The following is a 24238-nucleotide window of genomic DNA, read 5'->3' as shown; positions in this document are numbered from 1 at the left end:
GGATGATCTAAAGAAAAGTATACTGAGTGAAAAAAGCCATTCCCAAAAGATTATATGCCATATGATTCCATTCATACAACATTTTAAAATTTATTTATTATTTTTGGTTGCACTGGGTCTTCTTTGCTGTGTGTGGGCTTTCTCTAGTTGTGGCGAGTGGGGGCTACTCTCTGTTGTGGTGTGCAGGCTTCTTACTGAGGTGGCTTCTCTTGTTGCAGAGCACAGGCTCTAGGCACATGGGCTCAGTAGTTGTGGCTCATAGGCTCTAGAGCATGGGCTCAGTAGTTGTGGTGCACACAGGCTTAGTTGCTCTGCGACATGTGGAATCTTCTGGACCAGGGATTGAACCTGTGTCCCCTGCATTGGCAGGTAGATTCTTATCCACTGCACCACCACAGAAGCCCCATACAACATTTTTGCAATGACAAAATTATAGTAATGAAGAACAGATTAATGGCTGCCAGGATTAAAGAGTATGGGAGCAGTAGAAAAGTAGGTGTTGCTATCAAAGGGTAAAATGGGGAATCGTAGTAGTGAGAAGAACTATTCTATATCTTGACTACCAATATCAACATCCTGGTTGTGATACTGTACTGTAGTTTTGCAATATGTTACCACCAGAAGAAAATGGACAAAGGGGATGTGGGTGGGGTCTCTGTATTTTTTCATACAACTGCATGAGAACCTATACTTATATCAAAATAAAAAGCTTAATTTAAAAATTTAAAATCTTTTAATATCCATAAAGTTCTAAGAAAAATAAACAAATGGGGGAAAATAATTATTTTGGGGGGGGATTACATCTCTCTTCACTAATGTCTAGCAGAAATTGAGCATTTCCCTTAATTATAAAGGTAGGCAACAAATTACAAAGGTTAGCAGTACCTGTGATTTTTGTCACCAACAGAAATCACAGGTATGAAAAAACTTCTTATACAAATATCAGAGGTAAGATATTGCAACTGCATATAAACAAGAAAAAAGATAAGCACCATATTAGAAAACTGAGCAGGGAAATCCCTGGTGGTTGAATGCTTAGGACTCCGTGCTGTTACTGCTGAGGGCTCAGGTTCAATCCTGGGTCAGGGAATTAAAATCCCATATGCCACGCAGTATGGCCAAAAAAGAAAAAAGAAAGAAAACTGAGCAACGAAAGATACAAAAAGGGAAAAGGGAATTCATTCAATTCCCACTCTCCTCCCCACACAAACATATACCAAAAGAACACAAGTACAATTAATCAATAATTTGAAGAGAAGTCAGTCTTACTAATAATTAAAGAAAATGTAGATGAACACGATGCTATGATACTATTTTCAGTGTTAAACTACCAAAGCTTAAAATACAAACAAACAAAAGGGATAATATCCAACATATTTAATACTGCAGGGAAATGTATACTTTCATAAAAATAACAAACATAGCTACTATTTATTGAGTACCTATTACATGCATGTCAGACAGGGTTCTAAGCATTTACTTTATTTATATTCACTCAACACGCCCAATCCTCACAACAACCCTACAAGGTAAAATCTTGAGTACTTATTGATGAGCAAACCAAATATTAAGAGATTAGAGTAACTTTTCCAAGGTCAGAGAACTAGTAAATATCAGAGCCAAGACTCAAACATTTATTTTGTAGCTATTTTTTTGATAACAGATATGTATTATTTGTAGTATCAAAAATTCATTTCTGCATAATTAAAATAATGCCCCCCCAAGATAGTGACCAACTATTCTAGCATCATAATGATTTTAATGCTCTACTTCATCTCTTTGTGTCTTACAATGCCAAACTAATCAATTAAAATTGGTTCAGTAACCACTATTACAAATGATAAGTAAGCTATTTCTCTATTATCTATAATTATAAAAATACTTTACCTTTTTGGTTGATTCTAAAAGCTCTGAAATCATGACTATGAATATGTAATTTAATAAAATATACCATAAAGTAAAATGCTTAAATATCTCACTCAGCAGGATGTGGAAGCAACCTAGATGTCCATCAGCAGATGAATGGATAAGAAAGCTGTGGTACATATACACAATGGAGTATTACTCAGCCAGTAAAAAGAATACATTTGAATCAGTTCTAATGAGTTGGATGAAACTGGAGCCGATTATACAGAGTGAAGTAAGCCAGAAAGAAAAACACCAATACAGTATACTAACGCATATATATGGAATTTAGAAAGATGGTAATGATAACCCTGTATGTGAGACAGCAAAAGAGACACAGATGTATAGAACAGTCTTTTGGACTCTGTGGGAGAGGGTGAGGGTGGGATGATTTGGGAGAATGGCATTGAAACATGTATATTATCATACGTGAAACGAATTGCCATCCAGGTTCAATGCATGATACAGGATGCTCGAGGCTGGTGCACTGGGATGACCCAGAGGGATGGTATGGGGAGGGAGTTGGGAGGGGGGTTCAGGATGGGGAACATGTGTACACCTGTGGTGGATTCATGTCAATGTATGGCAAAACCAATACAATATTGTAAAGTAAAAAAAAAATAAATAAAAACTGGAAAATTTCACAGTCCACTGGGAGAAAAAAAAGAATAAATTGTCAAATAATGTTGGTGAGAAAAAAAAATAACTGAGGCATCTACAATAAAACCATGCTTATATGGCTTATAAACCAGTACTCTTTATTAGTTGCATTTTGCTTTAGTAAGATCCTAAATCTCTTCTAATTAATTTCCAGTTAGGTTAAATGTATTTTACTGAATCCTACTTATTTAGAAACTATAACCCATGCATGTAAGATGTCTCTACTAGCCTAAATATTTTACCATCTCCCAACTATGCCATATAACTCACTTTATTATTGCATCATTATTTTAATATTCTCTAAAATTTTATACTACTGCAAAAAAAATGTTCTTTTCTGTTCTATTGTACTTCCTGATAAATTTCATTTAGGAAGTTTTATTTTTAAAAAGGAAAACAGAACATAGCAACAGATTATGAAAAAATATATACTTGGTAAATACAAGCATTAAGCAAGTTGAACAAAACACTTCAGGGTAACTCTATTATTACTAGAGGCCAATTTGTCTAGACTCTAGACTACTCATTCTCAGAAGGTTGTAACTTTCCCCCTCAAACATTCCTTGGTTCTAAACCTAAAACTGCAAAATCAGAAGTAGCAGTTTAGATTTAATTTCTATCACATTCTTCAATACTACTAATCTCCAAAAAGAGAAGGAAGTCATATTTGGATGAGTCAATCAAATTAGAATCTCAAAATCAATCTTCTCCATTAGAAAGCACAGTTAAAACCCTACCAGTGGACTGTCCGCTATGGTTGAAAAGAGCAATTGATTATGTAACAATTGTTCCACTAGATGCCCATGTAGCAGGAGTGAAGAGTAATCCTACAAATGCTGCATTCCTCATCAAGACTATATTGTAACTGGTGCAACCAGTCTGCAGTGCACTTCCACCAATGTGAATAAGAAGCCTGTTGCAGTTGCACACTGAGTAACTGAGTAACAGAGATAGCAGGGCCAAAAACAAAAGGAGTAGATGCTGTTACCTGGGATGATAGGGCTCTGCTTATTATAGCATTAGTATGGATGCTGGCACCCAGACTAAGTGAAAGTTGCTCAGTCGTGTCCGACTCTTTGTGACCCCATGGACTATACAGTCCATGGAATTCTCTAGGCCATAATACCAGAGTGGGTAGCCTTTCCCTTCTCCAGGGGATCTTCCAAATCCAGGGATTGAATCCAGGTCTCCCACATTGCAGACAGATTCTATACCCACTGAGCCACAAAACCCAGGTTCGATTCCTGGGTTGGGAAGATCTGCTGGAGAAGAGATAGGCTACCCACTCTAGTATTCTTGGGCTTCCCTTGTGGCTTTGCTGGTAAAGAATCCGCCTGCAAGGCAGAAGACCTGGGTTTGGTCCCTGGGTACGGAAGATTTTCCCCTGGAGAAAGGAAAGGCTACCTACTCCAGTATTCTGGCCTAGAGAATTCCATGGACTGCATAATCCATGGGGGTGCAAAGAGTCGGCCACGACGGAGCAACTTTCACTTCAATTCACTTCACCCAGCCTAAAAGCCCCTATAATTACTGTAGGTTGTGTGAAAACTGTGTTGCCTGTTTAGTTTTTGTGCATTTATTCTAAATAGAAAAAGGACAAAAATTAATATAATAGTTCTTTGGACTTCCTTGGTGGTCTAGTGGTTAAGAATCTGCCTGCCAATGCAGGAGACATGGGTTTGATCCCTGGTCCGGGAAGATCCCACATGCTAAGGAGAAACTAAGCATGTAGGCCACAACTACCAAGCCCCCACTCTAGAGCTGGGGAACTGCAACTACTGGGCCCACGTGACACAACTACTAAATCCCATGTGCTCTAAGAGCCTTGCTCCAAAAACAAGGGAAACCACTGCAATGAGAAGTTGGCACGTTGCAGTGAAGAGCAGCCCCATCCGTGCAACAAGAGAAAGCCCAGAAAGCCCAGGCATAGCAACAAAGACTCAGCACACCCATAAATAAATAATTAAAAAAAAATAAAGCAGTTCTCTGACACATTAAATGGCAGCTAGATAGCATCAGTTCATTCAGTTCAGTTCAGTCGCTCAGCTGTGTCTGACTCTTTGCGACCCCATGAATCGCAGCACGCCAGGCCTCCCTGTCCATCCATCACCCGGAGTTCACTCAAACTCACATCCAACGAGTCGGTGATGCCATCCAGCCATCTCATCCTCCGTCATCCCCTTTTCCTCCTACCCCAATCCCTCCCAGCATCAGAGTCTTTTCCAATGAGTCAACACTTCGCATGAGGTGGCCAAAGTACTGGAGTTTCAGCTTTACCATCATTCCTTCCAAAGAACACCCAGGGCTGATCTCCTTTAGAATCGACTGGTTGGATCTCCTTGCAGTCCAAGGGACTCTCAAGAGTCTTCTCCAACACCACAGTTCAAAAGCATCAATTCTTCGGCACTCAGCTTTCGTCACAGTTCAACTCTCACATCCATACATGACCACAGGAAAAACCATAGCCTTGACTAGACAGAGCTTTGTTGGCAAAGTAATGTCTCTGCTTTTCAATATGCTATCTAGGTTGGTCATAACTTTCCTTCCAAGGAGTAAGCGTCTTTTAATTTCATGGCTGCAGTCACCATCTGCAGTGATTTTGGAGCCCAGAAAAATAAAGTCTGACACTGTTTCCACTGTTTCCCCATCTATTTCCCATGAAGTGATGGGACCGGATACCATGATCTTTGTTTTCTGAATGTTGAGCTTTAAGCCAACTTTTTCACTCTCCTCTTTCACTCATCAAGAGGCCTTTTAGTTCCTCTTCACTTTCTGCCATAAGGGTGGTGTCATCTGCATATCTCAGGTTATTGATATTTATCCCAGCAATCTTGATTCCAGCTTGTGTTTCTTCCAGCCCAGCATTTCTCATGATGTACTCTGCATATAAGTTAAATAAGCAGGGTGACAATATACAGCCTTGACGTACTCCTTTTCCCATTTGGAACCATTCTGTTGTTCCATGTCCAGTTCTAACTGTTGCTTCCTGACTTGCATATAGGTTTATCAAGAGGCAGGTCAGGTGGTCTGGTATTCCCATCTCTTGAGGAATTTTCCATAGTTTATTGTGATCCACACAGTCAAAGGCTTTGGCATAGTCAATAAAGCAGAAATAGATGTTTTTCTGAAACTCTCTTGCTTTTTCGGTGATCTAGCAGATGTTGGCAATTTGATCTCTGGTTCCTCTGCCTTTTCTAAAACCAGCTTGAACATCAGGAAGTTCATAGTTCAAGTACTGTTGAAGACTGGCTTGGAGAATTTTGAGCATTACTTTACTAGCATGTGAGATGAGTGCAATTGTGTGGTAGTTTGAGCATTCTTTGGGATTGCAATGAAAACTGACCTTTTCCAGTCCTGTGGCCACTGCTGAGTTTTCCAAATTTGCTGGCATATTGAGTGCAGCATGTTCACAGCATCATCTTTCAGGATTTGAAATAGCTCAACTGGAATTCCATCACCTCCACTAGCTTTGATCATAGTGATGCTTTCTAAGGCCCATTTGACTTCACATTCCAGGATCTGGCTCTAGGTGAGTGATCATACCTTCGTGATTATCTTGGTCATGAAGATATTTTTTGTACAGTTCTTCTGTGTATTCCTGCTACCTCTTCTTAATATCTTCTGCTTCTGTTAGGTCCATACCATTTCTGTCCTTTATCGAGTACATCTTTGCATGAAATGTTCCCTTGGGATCTCTAATTTTCTTGAAGAGATCTCTAGTCTTTCCCATTCTATTGTTTTCCTCTATTTCTTTGCATTGATCCCTGAGGAAGGCTTTTTTATCTCTCCTTGCTATTCTTTGGAACTCTGCATTCAGATGCTTATATCTTTCCTTTTCTCCTTTGCTTTTCGCTTCTCTTCTTTTCACAGCTATTTGTAAGGCCTCCCCAGACAGCCATTTTGCTTTTTTGCATTTCTTTTCCATGGGGATGGTCTTGATCTCTGTCTCCTGTACTATAGCATAGCTCCTGTCAATTTTTTTTTAATTGAAGGATAATTGCTTTATAGAATTTTGTTGTTTTCTATCAAGCCTAAACATGACTCAGACATGGGTATATATATATATCCCCTCCCTTTTGAACCTCCCTCCCATCTCCCTCCCCATCCCACCCCTGTAGGTGATACAGAGCCCCTGCTTGAGTTTCCTGAGCCATACAGCAAATTCCTGTTGGCTATCTATTTTACAGATGGTAATGTAAGTTTCCATGTTACTCTTTCTATACATCTCACCCTCTCCTCCCCTCTCCCCATGTCCATAAGTCTATTCTCTATGTCTGTTTCTCCATTGCTGCCCTGTAAATAAATTCTTCTGTACCATTTTTCTAGATTCTGTATATGTGCATTAGAATACGATATTTATCCTTCTCTTTCTCACTCACTTTACTCTGTATAATAGGCTCTAGGTTCATCCACCTTATCAGAGCTGCCTCAAATGTGTTCCTTTTTATACTTATTAATATTCCATCATGTATATGTACCACAGCTTCTTTATCCATTCATCTGTCGATGGACATCTAGGTTGCTTCCACGTTCTAGCTACTGTAAATAGTGCTGCAATGAACAGTAGGATACGTGTGTCTTTTTTAACCCTGGTTTCCTCAGGATATATGCCTACGAGTGGGAATGCTGGTCATACGGTGGTTTTATTCCTTGTTTTTAAAGGAATCTCAAAAAAATAAAAAATAAAAAGATAAAGGAATCTCAAAAAAATAAAAAATAAAAAAAATAAAGGAATCATAGTGGCTGTATCAATTTACATTCCCACCAGTTCCCACCAACAGTGTGAGAGCGTTCCCTTTTCTCCACACCCTCTCTAGCATTTATTGTTTGTAGACTTTTTGATGATGGCCATTCTGACCTGTGTGAGGTGATATCTCATTGTGGTTTTGATTTGCATTTCTTTAATCATGAGTGATGTTGAGCATCTTTTCATGTGTTTGTTAACCATCTGTATGTCTTCTTTGGAGAAATGTCTGTTTAGGTCTTTTCCCCACTGTTTGGTTGGGTTGTTTGTTTTTCTGGCATTGAGTTGTATGAGCTGCTTGTATATTTTGGAAATGAATCCTTTGTCAGTTGTTTCATTTGCTATTATTTTCTCCCATTCTGAGGGTTGTCTTTTCACCTTGCTTATAGTTTCCTTTGCTGTGCAAAAGCTTTTAAGTTTAATCAGGTCCCACTTGTTTACTTTTGTTTATATTTCCATTACTCTAGGAGGTGGGTCAATAGAGGATCTTGCTTTGATTTATGTCATCGAGTGTTCTGCCTATGTTTTCCTCTAAGGGTTGTTTACAGTTTCTGGTCTTACATTTAGGTTTATAATCCATTTTGAGTTTATCTTTGTGTATGGTGTTAGGAAGTGTTCTAATTTCATTCTTTTACGTGTAGCTGTCCACTTTCCCCAGCACCATTTATTGAAGAGGCTGTCTTTGCCCTGTTGTATATTCTTTCCTCCTTTGTCAAAAATAAGGTACCAATAGGTGCATGGGTTTATTTCTGGGCTTTCTATCTTGTTCCATTGGTCTGTGTTTCTGTTTTTGTGCCAGTACCATACTGTCTTGATGACTGTAGCTTTGTAGTATAATCTGAAGTCAGGAAGGTTGATTCCGCCAGCTCTATTCTTCTTTCTCAAGACTGCTTTGGCTATTCGGGGTCTTTTGTGTTTCCATATGAATTGTGAAATTTTTTGTTCTAGTTCTGTGAAAAATGCCATTGGTAATTTGATAGGGATCATACTGAATTTGTAGATTGCTTTTGGTAGTATAGTCATTTTCACAATATTGATTCTTCCTACGTAGGAACATGGAATATCTCTATATTTTTTAAAATTAATCTATTTATTTTAATTGGAGGCTAATTACTTTACAATATTGTAGTGGTTTTTGCCATACATTGACATGAATCAGCCATGGGTGTACGTGCATCCCCCATCTTGAATCCCCCTCCCACCTCCTTCCACATCCCATCCCTCAGGGTTGTCCCAGTGCACCAGCTTTGAGTGCCCTGTTTCATGTATTGAACTTGGACTGGTGATCCCTTTCCCACATGGTAATATACATGTTTCAATGCTATTCTCTCAAATCATCCCACCCTTGCCTTCTCCCACAGAGTCCAAAAGTCTGTTCTTTATATCTGTGTCTCTTTTGCTGTCTTGTATATAGGGTCATCATTACCATCTTTCTAAATTCCGTATATATGTGTTAATAGACTGTATTGGTGTTTTTCTTTCTGACTTATTTCACTCTGTATAATAGGCTTCAGTTTTTTTAATTAATCTATTTATTTGGCTGCACTGGGTCTTAGTTGTGGCACCCAGGATCTTAGTTGCTGCATGTGGGATCTAGTTTCCTGACCAGGGTTCGAACCCAGGCCCCTCACATTGGGGACTCAGAGTCTTAGTCACTGGGCCACCAGGGAAATTCCCCATGATAGTTGGAGGTAGGTGGTAATGTTCCCAATTCCTTCCCAGCATCTCCTCCCTGTCCCCAAACCCCCAGTGGCCTTACATGTTTTGGATAGCAGGGTCTTATTTATTGTCATGAATTATTTAACAGTTGGATGTAGGCAGCAACAGATTCAAATGCAGTTACTTATTAAGAACTTTTTTTCCCTTTGAAAAGGAAGAAGAATATCTGTAATTATGTATTGGAGTCTGGAAACGGTTGGTTCAGGTCAGCACAAATATTTATTGAGCACTTAGTATCATGTGCCCTGTGTAGTGATCTATAGTGAGGATGAAAAGATAAACTGTTTTCTGTTAACCAGTTAATCTTATTTGTGTCTTTATGTACTTGATTTCTCAAACTTTATTTCTTTTATAGTTTTTATTTTAAATTTTCAAGCAAGTGGCCAAGTAATGTTTTCTGAAACTTTATTCCAGACTTTTATTTATTATTTTTTCTCACAGACTTATTGTATAATTCACATACCACATAATTTACCTATTTAGAGTGCACAATGGATTGGTTTTTAGGATAGTCACAGAGTTATGCAGTCATTGCTGAAGTCCGTTTTACAACATTTTCATCATCCACCGAAGAAACACCATGCACATTAGCAGTCACTGCCCATTCTTTCTTCACCCCAGTTCTGGCAATCACAAATCTGCTTTCTGTGTCTCTAGACTGCTCTGTTCTGGACATTTCATATAAATAGAATCATACAGTATATGGTATTTTGTGATTAGCCTCAGCATGTTTTCAAGGCTCATCCATGTTTTAGCATATATCAATACTTCTTTTCCTTTTTATGGCCAAATAAAATTCCATTGTATTAATATACTACATTTTATTCATCGTCTCCTCAGTTGGTATTCATTTGGATTGATTTCTTTCATCTTTTGTTATGAATAATGCTTCTGTGAACATTCATATACATATTTCAGTGTGGATCTATATTATCATATCTTTTGTTTGTGTTCCTAGAAGTGGAATTACTGGGTCATATGGTAACTTTATGTTGAACACTTTGAGAAAATGCCATACAGTTTTATTGAAGAGATTACACTGTTTTACATTCCTATCAACATTGCATGAGGTTTCCAATTTCTCCATCTCCTTGCCAACACTTGATATTATCTGTCTTTTTTACTTTAGCCACTCTTTTTTATTTTTTGATGTGAAAGTTGCTCAGTTGTGTCTGACTCTTTGCAACCCCATGGACTATACAGTTCATGGAATTCTGTAGGCCAGAATACTGGAGTGGGTAGTCTTTCCCTTCTCCAGGGGATCTTCCCAACCCAGGTATTGAACTCAGGTCTCCTGCATTTCAGGCAGATTCTTTACCAGCTGAGCCACAAGGGAAGTCCTTAGCTATTCTAGTTGCCATGACATAGTATCTCATTGTGGTTTTGATATGCAAGTTCCTAATGACTGATGACATTAAGTATGATTTCAAGTGTTAGGTGGCCCTTTGTACCAACAACTTTGCATCTTTCTGACCATTCTTGTTTAGTCACCATCTTCTTCTGACCACAGCCTGGAAAGGATCTCTACATTTAAGGATTCATGTCCTTAGTTTTGCTTACCTGGATAATCCAGGATAAACTTCCTATATCATGTTACTTAACCAATTTGACCATTACCTCATCTATAAAATCTCTTTTGTCAAATAAGGTAATGTGTTCACAGTCTCTGGGTATTAGGATGTGACCATCTTTGGGGGACCATTTTTCTGTCTACCACACCATCTTAACAATATAAAAATTTCTGATCCATGCACATAAGATCTTTCCATTTATTTAGGATGTCTTTCTTTTAGTAATATTTTATGTTTTTCTGGATACAAGGCTTGCACTTCTTTTGTTAGGGTTGTACATAACTATTTTATTAATTTTGAATAATAATAAATGAAATATTCTTAATTTCATTTTTGGATTGTTCATTGATAATATATAGAATTGAAATTTGTTTTTATATTGATCTTGAATCCTGCAACTTTGCAGAACTTGTTTATTGTTCTAATAGATTTTTTATGGATTTCTTAGGTTGTTATGTATTCATGATCATATCATCTGTTAATAGAGATAATTTTATTTCTTCTTTGCAATCTGGTTGCCTTTGTTTTCTTGCTTAATTGTCGTGGCAAAAACTTCCTATGTATTGTTGAAGTGGTAAGAGCAGACATCCTTGTTTTGTTTTTGGTGGCAGTGGAAAAGTATTCAGTCTTTCACTATTAAGATTGATGTTAGCTGTAAGTTTTTCATAAATACCCTTAATCATGTGTAAGAAGTTCCCTTCTTTTTCTAGTTTGTTGAGTGTTTTCATCATGAAAAAGTGTTGGATTTTCTCAAATGCTTTTTCTGCTTCTATTGAGATGATCATGTATTTTTAAAATAATGAGATAATTAAGGTATAATTCATATATTTTAAAATTCACCCTTTTGAAATGTACAATTCAGTGTTTTTTTTAATGTATTCACAGAGTGTGTAACTATCACTACTGTGTAATTCAAGAACATTCTCATCACCCAAAGAAGAAACCTGTAACTGTCAGCAGTCACTCCTCATTACCCTCTCCTCCCAGCTCCTGATAACTAACCATTATTATACTTTCTGTCTATGGATTTGCCTTTTCTGGACATTTCATATAAATAGAATCATACAGTATGTAACATTTTGTGTTTGAAAGTGAAAGGGTTAGTCGCTCAGTTGTGTCTGACTCTTTGTGACCCCATGGACTGTAGCCACCAGGCTTCTCTGTCCATGGGGTTTTCTAAACAAGAATACTGAGTGGGTTGCCATTTCCTTCTCCAGGGCAATCTTCCCAACCCAAGGATCCAACCCAGGTCTCATGCATTGCAGGCAGATTCTTTACCATATGAGCCACCAAGCCCAAGTATTCTTGCCTGGGAAATCCCATTGACAGAGGAGCCTGGTGGGCTACAATCCATGGGGTTGCAACGAGCTGAACACAACGGAGTGACTGAGCACACACGTGGACTGTAACCCACCAGGCTTCTCTCAGTGGGATTCTCTAGGCAAGAATACTGGAGTGGGTTGCAATTTCCTTCTTCCGGGAATCTTCCTGACCCAGGGATTGAAGTCACATCTTCTGCACTGGCAGACAGATTCTTTACCACTGAGTCACCTGGGAAGCCAATACTAAGCAGTACTGATGAACTATTTTTTAAATCAGAATTTTACTATGTCATGACAGGACTTTCCTGGTGGCTCAGACGGTAAAGCGTCTGTCTACAATGTGGGAGACCTGGGTTTGATCCCTGGGTCAGGAAGATCCCCTGGAGAAGGAAATGGCAATCCACTCCAGTACTCTTGCCTGGAAAATCCCATGGACAGAGGAGCCTGGTAGGCTACAGTCCATGGGGTCGCAAAGAGTCAGACACAACTGAGCAACTTCACTTTTACTATGTCATACTTATTAATTTTCCTTGCTTTGTTGTTATTTCTTTGTATAAGTAAAGTTTGTCATAATTGTGTTACTTGTTAAAAAATGATTTTGACTTTTTCTTTTTGCTTGTTACTTTAATTTAGGGTTACTCCAGCATCTACTTTTGCTGCCACTGCTAGTTCAAACACCATGCTATTTACCCCATTTTCAGATTCTTCTACCTGCACTGCTGCTACTGGGCCCTCATGTAAGTTACTAGTTGCAAAGAAAATACTATTATTTCGTATTAGGCCGTTTAACTCAATTTGCCAGTATAAGCTATGGATCTCTGACACCTCATAAGTTATCATTATGCTCGATCCCATCTGTAATTGCTGATATCAGTACTAGCTTTGCTTAAGAACCTAATTGTCATGGCTTCCGTTGTGAATTTTATATTAACATGATTATTACAGCTTAACGTAATGATTTTAAGCATATAATTCATTAACATTGTAATGTTTTGAAGCAACTTCTTGAAGCTAATGGGAATAAGGAAGAGTGGGAGTTTTGCCAAGTATGTTTGAAGGTTAGAACTCTTATTATCCTTGTGAATCAGATAAAATGGGAAACAAATGTTGGAGCCTTGCTGTATTTTATTCTTCTATATAGACCAGGTTTGTGATCCTTACATTTTACCTGTAAGAAGTGGTACATGACAAAAGGACCAGCTGTAGTTTTGTACTTTTATGACACTGTGAGATGCCTCCTGTTCTCTCCTCTTAAAGATGAACACCTGGATGCTTTGAGCTGAGAAGTGGGACATTAATTATCTCATAACCCAACTTCTTTGCTACACATCTTCCATTAGTAGAGTAATAACAAATGTTGAGAATATTGAATTCTGTATATATCTTAGGTAATTATTTTTTACAGGTCCACATAAACTGCTGGTACTTTGGAGGCATCTACACAGTGCCATGATATTAACCATTAGACTTTGTTATTATAATCCTAGCAGTAATATGGTCCTCCCAAAGCTCTGTTATAGCAAAATTGTCACCATTTCTGGTAATAAAACTTGCCAGGAATTGCTAATACGTAGTTCAGCATGCAAAATGGTGGCTTGCCATCCCCATCATCTTGTGCAGTTGGCATAGGTGAACATTGGTTGAAATTGCAGGTTACCACTTGAGTTGTATTTTCTTCCAAGTAGGGATGATTTTAATCTTGAGACATGACTGAGATTCTGGAAACCTCTTGATATATAATATCTTTCTCAAGTATAATAGATGTTGTGAATATGACCCTATCTGAGGTTGGGAGTTAGAATTATTGAATGAATTCCATTTTCAAAGTCTTGACTTCTGACCTTTGATAGGTTTTTTTTTTTCTTTCCTGTCCTTGATGTCCTTGCCTACAAAATGAAAAGAAATCGTGACCACAGTGTTTTTTAAAATTAACTTTAATGAGGAGGTATAGTCTACATGTCATAAAATTATTTTAAGTGTATATTTCAGTGATTTTTAATAAATTTACTGAATTGTATAACTATCACAATAATCCAGTTTTAGAACATTTATATCATCCCAATAAGATCTCTCAGCCCCAGACAACTACTGATCTATTTTTTGTCTCTATCTATGCCTTTTCTGCACTTTTTTTAAAATTTTATTTTATTTTTAAACTTTACAATATTGTATTAGTTTTGCCAAATATCAAAATGAATCCCCCACAGGTATATTCGTGTTAATTTAAATGGGTTGACTATAGTTTTTTTAAGTTTAGCCAAAGTTACTAAAGGACTCCTCAGATGAAAAATACTCTATATAAATTCTTCATTCACTATTTTTGATTAAAAGGGTAATAGGTAGTATTATGTTATTCTCTGCAGTTGATGCCCCAGTAACTTCCTCTGGAATGTTTGGTGATACATCTTTGGGATTTGGATTAAGTTTCTCTGGAGCATATGGAGCAGCTGCTGTTGCATCTAGTAAGATTTTACAATTATTGGGATGTATTTGGATGCTCACTGGAAATGTAACAACAGTAAGTAGGTTGTATTCCTTAGTTTCTAGGATTCAGTTGGTTTTGATCATCTCATCGGAGTATCCAAAAGGTACATCAATGTTGAGAATTGTCAAAGCGTGGAAGGAGATAGTTGATACCAATGATATTACTCCTTTTAGATGACTATAATCAGAGCTGCTATCAAACTCTTGTCAACTTTGAAGCTTAAACATTTTTATTATTGATCATACTGTTCAAAGTGACCCAATATATTGGGATTCCTAGTTTTAGTCTCTAAAAATTAATCTAAGATTTGACCTGTGTTGATCCTCTCCTAAAGTTAATTACAAGAGTTTCTGTAGATGTATCCTAAATTTATTTCTGCCAGTTAGGTACTAGGTAGGTTGTAAATTAAAGAAAACTTAGTTATCCATTAGTGAAAGTGTTAGTTGTTCAGTCGTGTCCTACTCTTTGCAACCCCATGGACTGGAGCCCACCAGGCTCCTCTGTCCATGGAATTCTCCAGGCAGGAATACTTAAGTGGGTAGCCATTCCCTTCTCCAGGGGATCTTCCCAACCCAGGAATCAAACACAGGTCTCCTGCATTGCAGGCAGGTTCTTTACCATCTGAGTCACCAGGGAAGCTCCTAGTTATCCATTGCCTATTACCTATAGTTATCCATTGACTGTTACCTATTGTGAGCTTGGTGGTTAGAGATCTTAAACCTATCATTTAAGTTAGACTCCACTTTAGGGAAGTGTTGTTTGTTTTCACTTTAAAAAGTTTACTTAGGGCTGAAATGAATCTTTCTTCAAACCTGTCATAAGCTAAAAGTCAGACCCTCTTAAGTTTAAAGTAATTATTCATAAACGGAGATGTACACCATCTTTTGCATGACCAACACTTAACTGAGTTTCTACTGTGTATTTGGCTAACCGGCCATCCTATGAGCATTATGAAGGGTATGGCTTGAGAACTTTTTAAGTTACTGTATTTGCAAAAAAATGTAACACATAGTTTCCCTTATAAAATGCTGAACAAAAAATTGATTCTTTCAGTCCCGGGTTGAGTCAGTGAAGTATGAATTTGCAAGCTCTTTGATGAGCTCTGCCATACCTCACCCCCACCTAAGTCTTCAAATTCCTTCCTGCATACTGGCACCACTGCTACAAGCCCATGTATCTACCACTGCCTTGTGTTGTTAACCCACCTCCCATCAGATATGTTTCAACTCAGTACACCCAGCCCAGAGTTGTTTTTTTCCCTACTCACCTTTCTTTCTCCCCAAGTATATTTACTTGCTCAGATTCATCTCACAAATTAGCCCTGTAGGGCAGCTCTCAGATATCTGGGTCTGTAAATCTATCACCGTTTGGGATTGTTTTCTGTCCTAGATATAATCAGCAAGTTTTAAGAGAAGCTTGTTTGTTGTCAGTCTCATCTTTTGCATGAGTCTTAAGAAAGTGAATCTAAAGTGAGTCTTAAGAAGTGAGTCTAATGCTGTCCATTCCTAGCATGGAATAAGATACATAGTTGTTGATCAGACAGGATAGGAAAATTGAATTGTAGGGTCTTTTAAAGGATGGTCTCACTATTTTAGGCTTCCCAGGTGGTGCAGTGGTAAAGAATCCACCTGCCAGTGCAGGAGATGCAGGAGATGTGGTTCGATCCCTGGTCAGGAAGATCCCCTGGAGGAGGAAATGGAAATCCACTTCAGTATTCTTGCCTGAAGGATACCATGGACAGGGGAGCCTGGTGGATTACATACAGTCCATGGGATGTCAAAGAGCTGGACACTACTGAGCACACTGAGCATAGCACATTGAGCACTCGCTTTGTTATGTATTGATTTTTAAGATTATCAGAATGAGATTTATTTAAATGTAAATCCAAATTTGTTATGTAATTATTTTCTATTATTTATAGAACAGTGCTTTCCTTTTAGTATACAGATAACATGGAGTTGACTCGTATTTAGTTTTGACCAGAGCTGTAACTTGTAAAATCAGACTGTGATAGGACCTTTATTCTCAAAACTATTGCTTCTTTTGGAATTAGTTGAAATATTATTGTTATTTTAATATTGTCTACTATGACAGAGCTAATTTATACCTTTTAAAAATACCATAAAAATAAGGAATAAAAAAAATACTATATAAAAAAGTTTAAAATAATCATACTATTTTTTATGACTTGATTCCTTTGTGTTTAGACTGACAGGTATTAATTTTCCTAAAGGTATCATACAGCATCTTTGGAGAGGCATTGATTTATGTTAATTTCTTTGTTTAGTGGTACTGATTGTAGTTGCTTTTCTAAATATTACACAAACCATACACACATGCATACATACATATATCACACCCTCTAGAGGGAACAGTATGGTTCTTTCCTTAACAGCCTTTTTTCCAAACACATACAAACATACATTAAATGTGGTTGTTGTTGTTGTTGTTGTTGTTGTTGTTGTTTTCAAAAAATGGGATACACACACTTAATCTTAGAATTTGCCATTTTCTTAAGTATATATTATCTTTGGACATCTATCCATGTCAGGAAATGCTGACTTAAAAAAATAAAAAAACTTCTTTGGGTGAAGATAAGCTCCTTTACAAGAAAGACTTGTACAAGTTTTTCTTAATGGTTTATCTGTTTTTCTGTCTTGAATGTAGTAATTATACAATGTTAGAATGATTAATCAGTAAAGGGGGGGTCTTGATAATGGCATTAATTTTCAGCATTTCTGAAGAAGGAATTCTTTTCAGATCAGATTTTTTATTCTTAGATGAAGAAGGTGATGACATGTGTCAGTAAAGAATGCTATGTGGGATCTAGTCTGTAATCTCTGCAGTGTTTTAAGTGATGATGACCCCAGAGATCTTTGGTATTTGGGCATGATCTTCTCTTGCCCATTCCACTTTCTAACACAAAGAATGGGGGAATTATTGTAAGGATCCTTGTGGCCAAAAGAGAAATGAAATCTTGTGGAAAGCTAATACAGGTATTATCATGGCAATGAACTTCAAGGAAATTGGAATTTAGAAGTTGTTTTAAAGTCAGCTTTAGGGACCTCCTGAATTTAATGTTGCATAAATATAGTTTAGCCATTCTCCTTTTGTCTTTTTTAAAATCTTTTTTTAACTTCTTTTTGGTTTCTCTACCCTTTTCTGCCATACTATTTTAGCTTATTTTTAATTTTGACTTGCTCATGACTCTTTAATTTTACTTCACGTTTTCCCTCTGTCAGTCCTTTCAGCTCCCCTCTGTCTATTGTCTGATTCTTTCTACATGTTTGGAAATATTTCCAAATTTCTGCTTAGAGTCTGATGCTTTCCATATTTCTGGAAATACTTCCATATTTTTACCTGCCATCTGATTCTTTCCAGAGTTCTAAATTTTTGAAAATGAGATTTTGACCCATCTTTTATCCCTGTTTGGCTAGAGCTTTTTGTGCCAGACCCTCTCATAGGCTGCCAGTAACGTAGATGCCCACCCTTGTGATCTAGGATCAAAGGATAGAGTTTTAGTAACTCTATCCTTCCTCATGTTTTATTGCCCACTTCTCTTCTACCTGTAGTTCTCTCTTAGTTTTCTGAACTTTTATGTCAGTTTTGGTTCCTTCTTACACAATGAGCACTTAACAAACAATGCACAAAAAAGTGTGGCTTTTAACTATAATACTGGCTAAGATGTATGCCAATTATGAGCTATGGTGTAGAGAAGCAGCAGTCTTCCCTACTGATAGGAGTGCAAATTGGCAATATCTTTTTGACAGGGGAATTTGGAAAGAAATAATTACAATTTAGAGCATGCTGACCCTTTGGTCTAGCAATTTCATTTCTAGGATTAATTACACAGATATATTCAAGTAAGTATGCAAGGTTAGAGATGTACAGAGATTTTGTGTAAGATTGCAATTATTCTTTTCTTCAAAGTTTAGCAGAACTTACCAGTGAGGTTGGATGTGAGAGTTGGACTGTAAAGAAAGCTGAGTGCCAAAGAATTGATGCTTTTGAACTGTGGTGTTGGAGAAGACTCTTGGGAGTCCCTTGGACTGCAAGGAGATCCAACCAGTCCATTCTAAAGGAGATCAGTCCTGGGTGTTCATTGGAAGGACTGATGCTGAAGCTCAAACTCCAATACTTTGGCCACCTCATGCGAAGAGTTGACTCATTAGAAAAGACCCTGATGCTGGGAGGGATTGGGGGAAGGAGGAGAAGGGGATGACAGAGGATGAGATGGCTGGATGGCATCACTGACTCGATGGACGTGAGTCTGAGTGAACTCCGGAAGTTGGTGATGGACAGGGAGGCCTGGCGTGCTGCGATCCATGGGGTCGCAAAGTCGGACACGACTGAGTGACTGAACTGAACTGAATGAACCAGTGAGGTTATCTGGGTCCGGAGTTTTCTTTATGGGAAGAGTTTAGAGGATTGATTCAATTTCTTTAATGGTTATAGGTCTGGTTAGGTTATAAATTTTATTTTTCTACACATTTATCCAAGATTTTCAGTTTTTAGCAGGAAGCTTAATCCAGATAACTGGCCTGCCATATATTATAACAATGTTGAGTTAAAACCCATTACAACTTTGAATTCAAATTCACATTAAAAAGCACTTCTATGGTTTTTTTATCCTGAATGATCAAGTGCTGAGTTTTAAAATTTCTTACTTATTATTAACATTATACACTTTATTTTCCAGCTGTAGCATCAACCACCACTACCACCACTGTTACCACCACCACCACTACTACCGCCACTAGTAGCTTTACCTTGAATCTAAAACCACTAACATCAATTGGGATTAATAACACTGTTCCAGTCAGCATTACATCTATACCTTTTACTCCGACTGTTAAGTAAGTATTCATTTGACAATTTGTATCTGTTTCATTTTATTTGTCATACACAAGACATAGTTTGCTTGTATATCTTTAGAATAGTGTTTGAAAGTTAGGTAAATGACTCAGAGTCAAGGAGCAGTTAGAGAAAGGCTTTCTGTTTCTTAGAAGTTGAACAACTAAAAGGATACTTTTGTCTTCTGAATATCATTATAATACAATTATTACTGTTGCGAATAATAGATAATATTTATTATGTGATTACTATATGTTGAGCAATATGACAGTGCTTTACACACACATCATCATTTAATCCTCACAATAACTGTATGACTTAGGTACTATTTTGTTCTCACTTTATAGATGAGGAAACTAGAGCACATTAAGATTTTATAATCTGCCTCTGGTCATATACTTGGTAATGGTTGAGCCAGGATTAAAATTCAGGCAGTCAAGCTCTAGAGCCTGAATTCTTATAATTTATGCCAGTTTGGAAATAATTTATTTCCAGTTTGGGGCTATTATGAATAAAGCTGCTATGAACATTTGTGTACAGGATTTTGGTGAACCTGGGCTTCCCTCATAGCTCAGATGGTAAAGAATCTTCCTGCCATGCAGGAGACCCAGGTTCAATCCCTGGGTCGGGAAGATCCCCTGAAGAAAGGAATGACTGCCCATTCCAGTATTCTTGCCTGGAGAATTCCATAGACAGAGGATCCTTTGGGGCTATGGTCCATGGGTTGCAAAGAGTCGGACTTGACTGAACAACTAACACTTTTGGTGAACCTAACTCTCATTTCTCTGTACAGCCCATCTGTACAGTTACTGGGTGGTATGGCAGTTGCAAGTTTAGTTTTTAAGGAAATTGCTATAAATTTTTTCCAGAGTGGCTGTGCCATTTTACCTCTCCAACAACAATGTATGAGAGATCCAGCTTGTCCATATTCTCACCAGGATTTGGTATTGTCACTATTTTTTCATTTTTGTTGTTCAGTTGCTCAGTTGAGTCCGACTCTTTGCCACCCCATGGACTGCAGCCTGCCAGGTTTCCCTGTCCTTCAGTCTCTCCCAGAGTTTGCTCAAACTCATGTCCATTGAGTCAGTGATGCCATCCAGCCATCTTATCCTCTGTTGCCCCCTTCTTCTCCTACCCTCAATCTTTACCAGCATCAGGGTCTTTTCCAGTATTCAACTCTGCATCAGATGGCCAAAGCTTTGGAGCTTTAGCTTCCAGTATCAGTCCTTCCAATGAATATTCAAGGTTGATTTTCTTTAGGATTGACTTGTTTGATCTCTGCGGTCCAAGGGACTCTCAAGAGTCTTCTCCAGCTCATAGTAGTTTTAATATGCATTCCCCTGATGACTAATGATGTTGGACATCTTTTCATATGTTTATTTCCCATCTGCATATTCTCTTTGATGAAGTGTCTGTTCATACCTTTTGTCCATTTCTACTTGATTTTTTTTTTTTACTGAGTTTTGAGAGTTTTATGTATTCTAGATACCTGCCCTTTGTCAGATATGTGGTTTATGAACAGTTTTTTTTAACTCTGTAATTAAAGGTTGTTTCACCAAACGAAACTTAATTGACAAGGTCTGATTTATCACTTTTTCCTTTAATGAATTGTGCTTTTAGTGTCAAGTTTAAGAACTCTTTGCCTAGATTCCAAAGATTTTCTCCTAATTTTTTTCTGAAAGATTTATCATTTTACATTTGCTGTATTTCCTTAGGATAACTTCCAGAGACTTTGAATGGTTGTTTTTGAAATAATCTTTACCAGTTTTGGTGGTTTTGTTAGGGAGCAGGTTGGAGAAATGCCTGTAAAATGTGATATTTTTTCCTCTAAGCTCTTCTGTGTTATACTTTTAAAAATCTGATCATACTTTGGAAAGTATGATCATCCGATCATACCGTATCCTTCTTTTTAGTGCAATCATAACTCCTGTGATGACATATGGTCAGCTGGACGGTCTGGTAAACAAATGGAACCTTGAGTTAGAGGATCAAGAGAAATACTTTCTTCACCAGGCCACCCTGGTCAACGCTTGGGACTATACATTGATGGAGAATGGTGAGAAGGTAAGAAGATGTTCTCATTAATTTACCTGCATTGTACAAGTATTTTCTGATGAACACAGGAAAATAGACCCATGTTTCATGGTTAATTTTTCCTTTCAATATTAGTGATAAACTTAAAAATATTTTCCTTAGGTAATAAGTGCCCTGAATTAGGAACTCTTTCATACTTGAAGTGTATATTACAAAATAAATATTGCCTTACAGTTACAATATAAATTCAAATATTTATACTATTATATTCTTATTTTCCTTTATAGATAACTGCTTTACATGGAGAAGTAGAAAAAGTGAAACTGCATCAGAAAAGGTAGAACCGTAGCTTCCCTAGGTTGGAAGATTAAAGATCTATTTCTTTGTCTGGTTGTTTTTCCTTGTTATAGTTTATTGACATTTATTTTGTCACTCCAAATTCCTTTCATCAGCCTTTCTATTGACTTTTTTTTTCAGGCTGGAACAAGAATTGGATTTTATCCTATCACAGCAGAGGGAACTGGAAGATCTCTTTATCCCTTTGGAGGAGTCTCTCAAGGACCATAGTGGGTCTGTTTATCCACAGTATATAGATGAGCATGAGAAGACGTAAGTAACTAAATAAAGATTGAGGAATAGGGCAGGTCTTAGCTACTAAACAAAGGTAAAAATGATTTTGAAGGCAGGGAATAAAAATTGGGAGAAAAGTGCAAGTTCCGGTAGTTGCCATTTATCAACTTATTTGATTGCTGTTTATGTTTTCAGGATGGTTGAAAGTGAAGTAGTCATTCTGGCAGTTTTGTTTTGTAGCATTTTGTAAACTGTTATTAATCTCAGGATTAGACATGACCACTGTTAAGTTTTTATATTTGTCAAGTTTGTTCTTAAATTAGAAATACAAATTTTATGTGTGTGGTATCATGATATTATGGAATATTTATGACCTCCTATTTATACTGACTCTTTTAAACCTAATGTTCATGCAATTGCTTCAGTGATAAATCCATTTCTTATTTTAAAGGAAATTTGTTAATCTAGGCGCAGACTGTGTGGCTTTTAAACATTGAATGGTTTTGTCGATGTCTTAGATTGAATATATTTTATTTGTGTATGATTTGGTCTTTACCTGAATATATTTTATTTGTGTGTGATTTGGTCTTTACCTTTGGTCAATAAATTGCCAATATTCCCACAGTAATTTTATTTCTTTAGAACTGAGATTTGGTAACAAGGCCAAATTATAAAATGTTATTAGAAGAACATGTATGAATGTGCTATGTAAACTAAATCTGATTGATTTTATGAATGGCTTATTAGTGAGTTAAGACTGAGCTTATTTTTTAAAACCTTGCAAGTTAACTTTTTGTAGATGTATTAAATGTGGTAAGTACAGCTAATCTGTATGAACTCTAGCTCTCTGTTTCTTCTATTGTATTTCAGCCTTTGTGAATCTTCCTTTTCATTTCACTGATTATCCTATGCATTCTATCATTTTCTTGAAAACAGAGTTACATTTTCAGCCATGTGATCCTACCTGTAGGTTGAAGAAACACTCACTTCAGTTCAGTTCAGTTCAGTCGCTCAGAAGTGTTGGACTCTTTGTGACCCCATGAATCATAGCACACCAGGCCTCCCTGTCCATCACCAACTCCCGGAGTTCACTCAAACTCACGTCCATCGAGTCGGTGATGCCCTCCAGCCATCTCATCCTCTGTCGTCCCCTTCTCCTCCTGCCCCCAATCCCTCCCAGAATCAGGGTCTTTTCCAATGAGTCGGTTCTTCACATCACATGACCAAAGTATTGGAGTTTGAGCTTCAGCATCAGTCCTTCCAATGAACACCCAGGACTGATCTCCTTTAGAATGGACTGGTTGGATCTCCTTGCAGTCCAAGGGACTCTCAAGAGTCTTCTCCAACACCACAGTTCAAAAGCATCAATTCTTCGGTGCTCAGCTTTCTTCACAGTCCAACTCTCACATCCATACATGCCCACTGGAAAAACCATAGCCTTGACTAGACGGACCTTTGTTGGCAAAGTAATATCTCTGCTTTTTAATATGCTATCTAGGTTGGTTATAACTTTGTTCCAAGGAGTAAGTGTCTTTTAATTTCATGGCTGCAGTCACCATCTGCAGTGATTTTGGAGCCCAAAAAAATAAAGTCCGGTACTGTTTCCCCATCTATTTCCCATGAAGTGATGGGACCAGATGCCATGATCTTCATTTTCTGAATGTTGAGCTTTAAGCCAACTTTTTCACTCTCCTCTTTCACTTTCATCAAGAGGCTTTTTAGTTCCCCTTCACTTTTTGCCATAAGGGTCGTGTCATCTGCATATCTGAGGTTATTGATATTTCTCCCAGCAATCTTGATTCCAGCTTGTGCTTCCTCCAGCCCAGTGTTTCTCATGATGTACTCTGTATGTAAGTTAAATAAGCAAGGTGACAATATACAGCCTTGACGTACTCCTTTTCCTATTTGGAACCAGTCTGTTGTTCCATGTCCAGTTGTAACTGTTGCTTCCTGACCTGCATATTCTTTCTAATTGCTTTTAGGTAGTCAGATTTATATTACATTGGACTCTTTACTAGAATCTTCAACAATGTAGGCAGCCAATTATCTATAAGTACTTTGGGACAGAAAGGCAGTAGTTACAAATAAATTTAATTGAATTATTTAGTCTTTATAGACAAAGGTCCGTCTAGTCAAGACTATGGTTTTTCCAGTAGTCATGTATGAATGTGAGAGATAGACTATAAGGAAAGCTGAGCGCTGAAGAATTGATGCTTTTGAACCATGGTGTTGGAGAAGACTCTTGGGAGTCCCTTGGACTGCAAGGAGATTCAACCATTCCATCCTAAAAGAAATCAGTCCTGAATATTCATTGGAAGGACTGATGCTGAAGCTGAAACTCCAGTACTTTTGCCACTTGATGGGAAGTACTGAC

General features: G+C 37.5%; 1 protein-coding gene across 1 annotated transcript in view; it reads left to right on the top strand.

The window, feature by feature from the left end:
* The window catches only part of NUP62CL (nucleoporin 62 C-terminal like), a 106420-nt gene that overhangs the window by 41236 nt on the left and 40946 nt on the right, over positions 1-24238 (top strand). The window contains exons 3-8 of the mRNA XM_055565314.1: positions 12555-12658; positions 14285-14383; positions 19106-19262; positions 21174-21324; positions 21582-21631; positions 21772-21903. Of these exons, the coding sequence (XP_055421289.1) occupies positions 12555-12658; positions 14285-14383; positions 19106-19262; positions 21174-21324; positions 21582-21631; positions 21772-21903 (693 nt within the window). The remainder of the gene's footprint in view (positions 1-12554; positions 12659-14284; positions 14384-19105; positions 19263-21173; positions 21325-21581; positions 21632-21771; positions 21904-24238) is intronic.

Source organism: Bubalus kerabau, chromosome X, assembly GCF_029407905.1.
Source record: "Bubalus kerabau isolate K-KA32 ecotype Philippines breed swamp buffalo chromosome X, PCC_UOA_SB_1v2, whole genome shotgun sequence".
In the NCBI taxonomy this organism is placed as follows: domain Eukaryota; kingdom Metazoa; phylum Chordata; class Mammalia; order Artiodactyla; family Bovidae; genus Bubalus; species Bubalus kerabau.
Note: the sequence above shows the minus strand (reverse complement) of the source record. Positions and strands in the feature narration are given on the sequence as shown.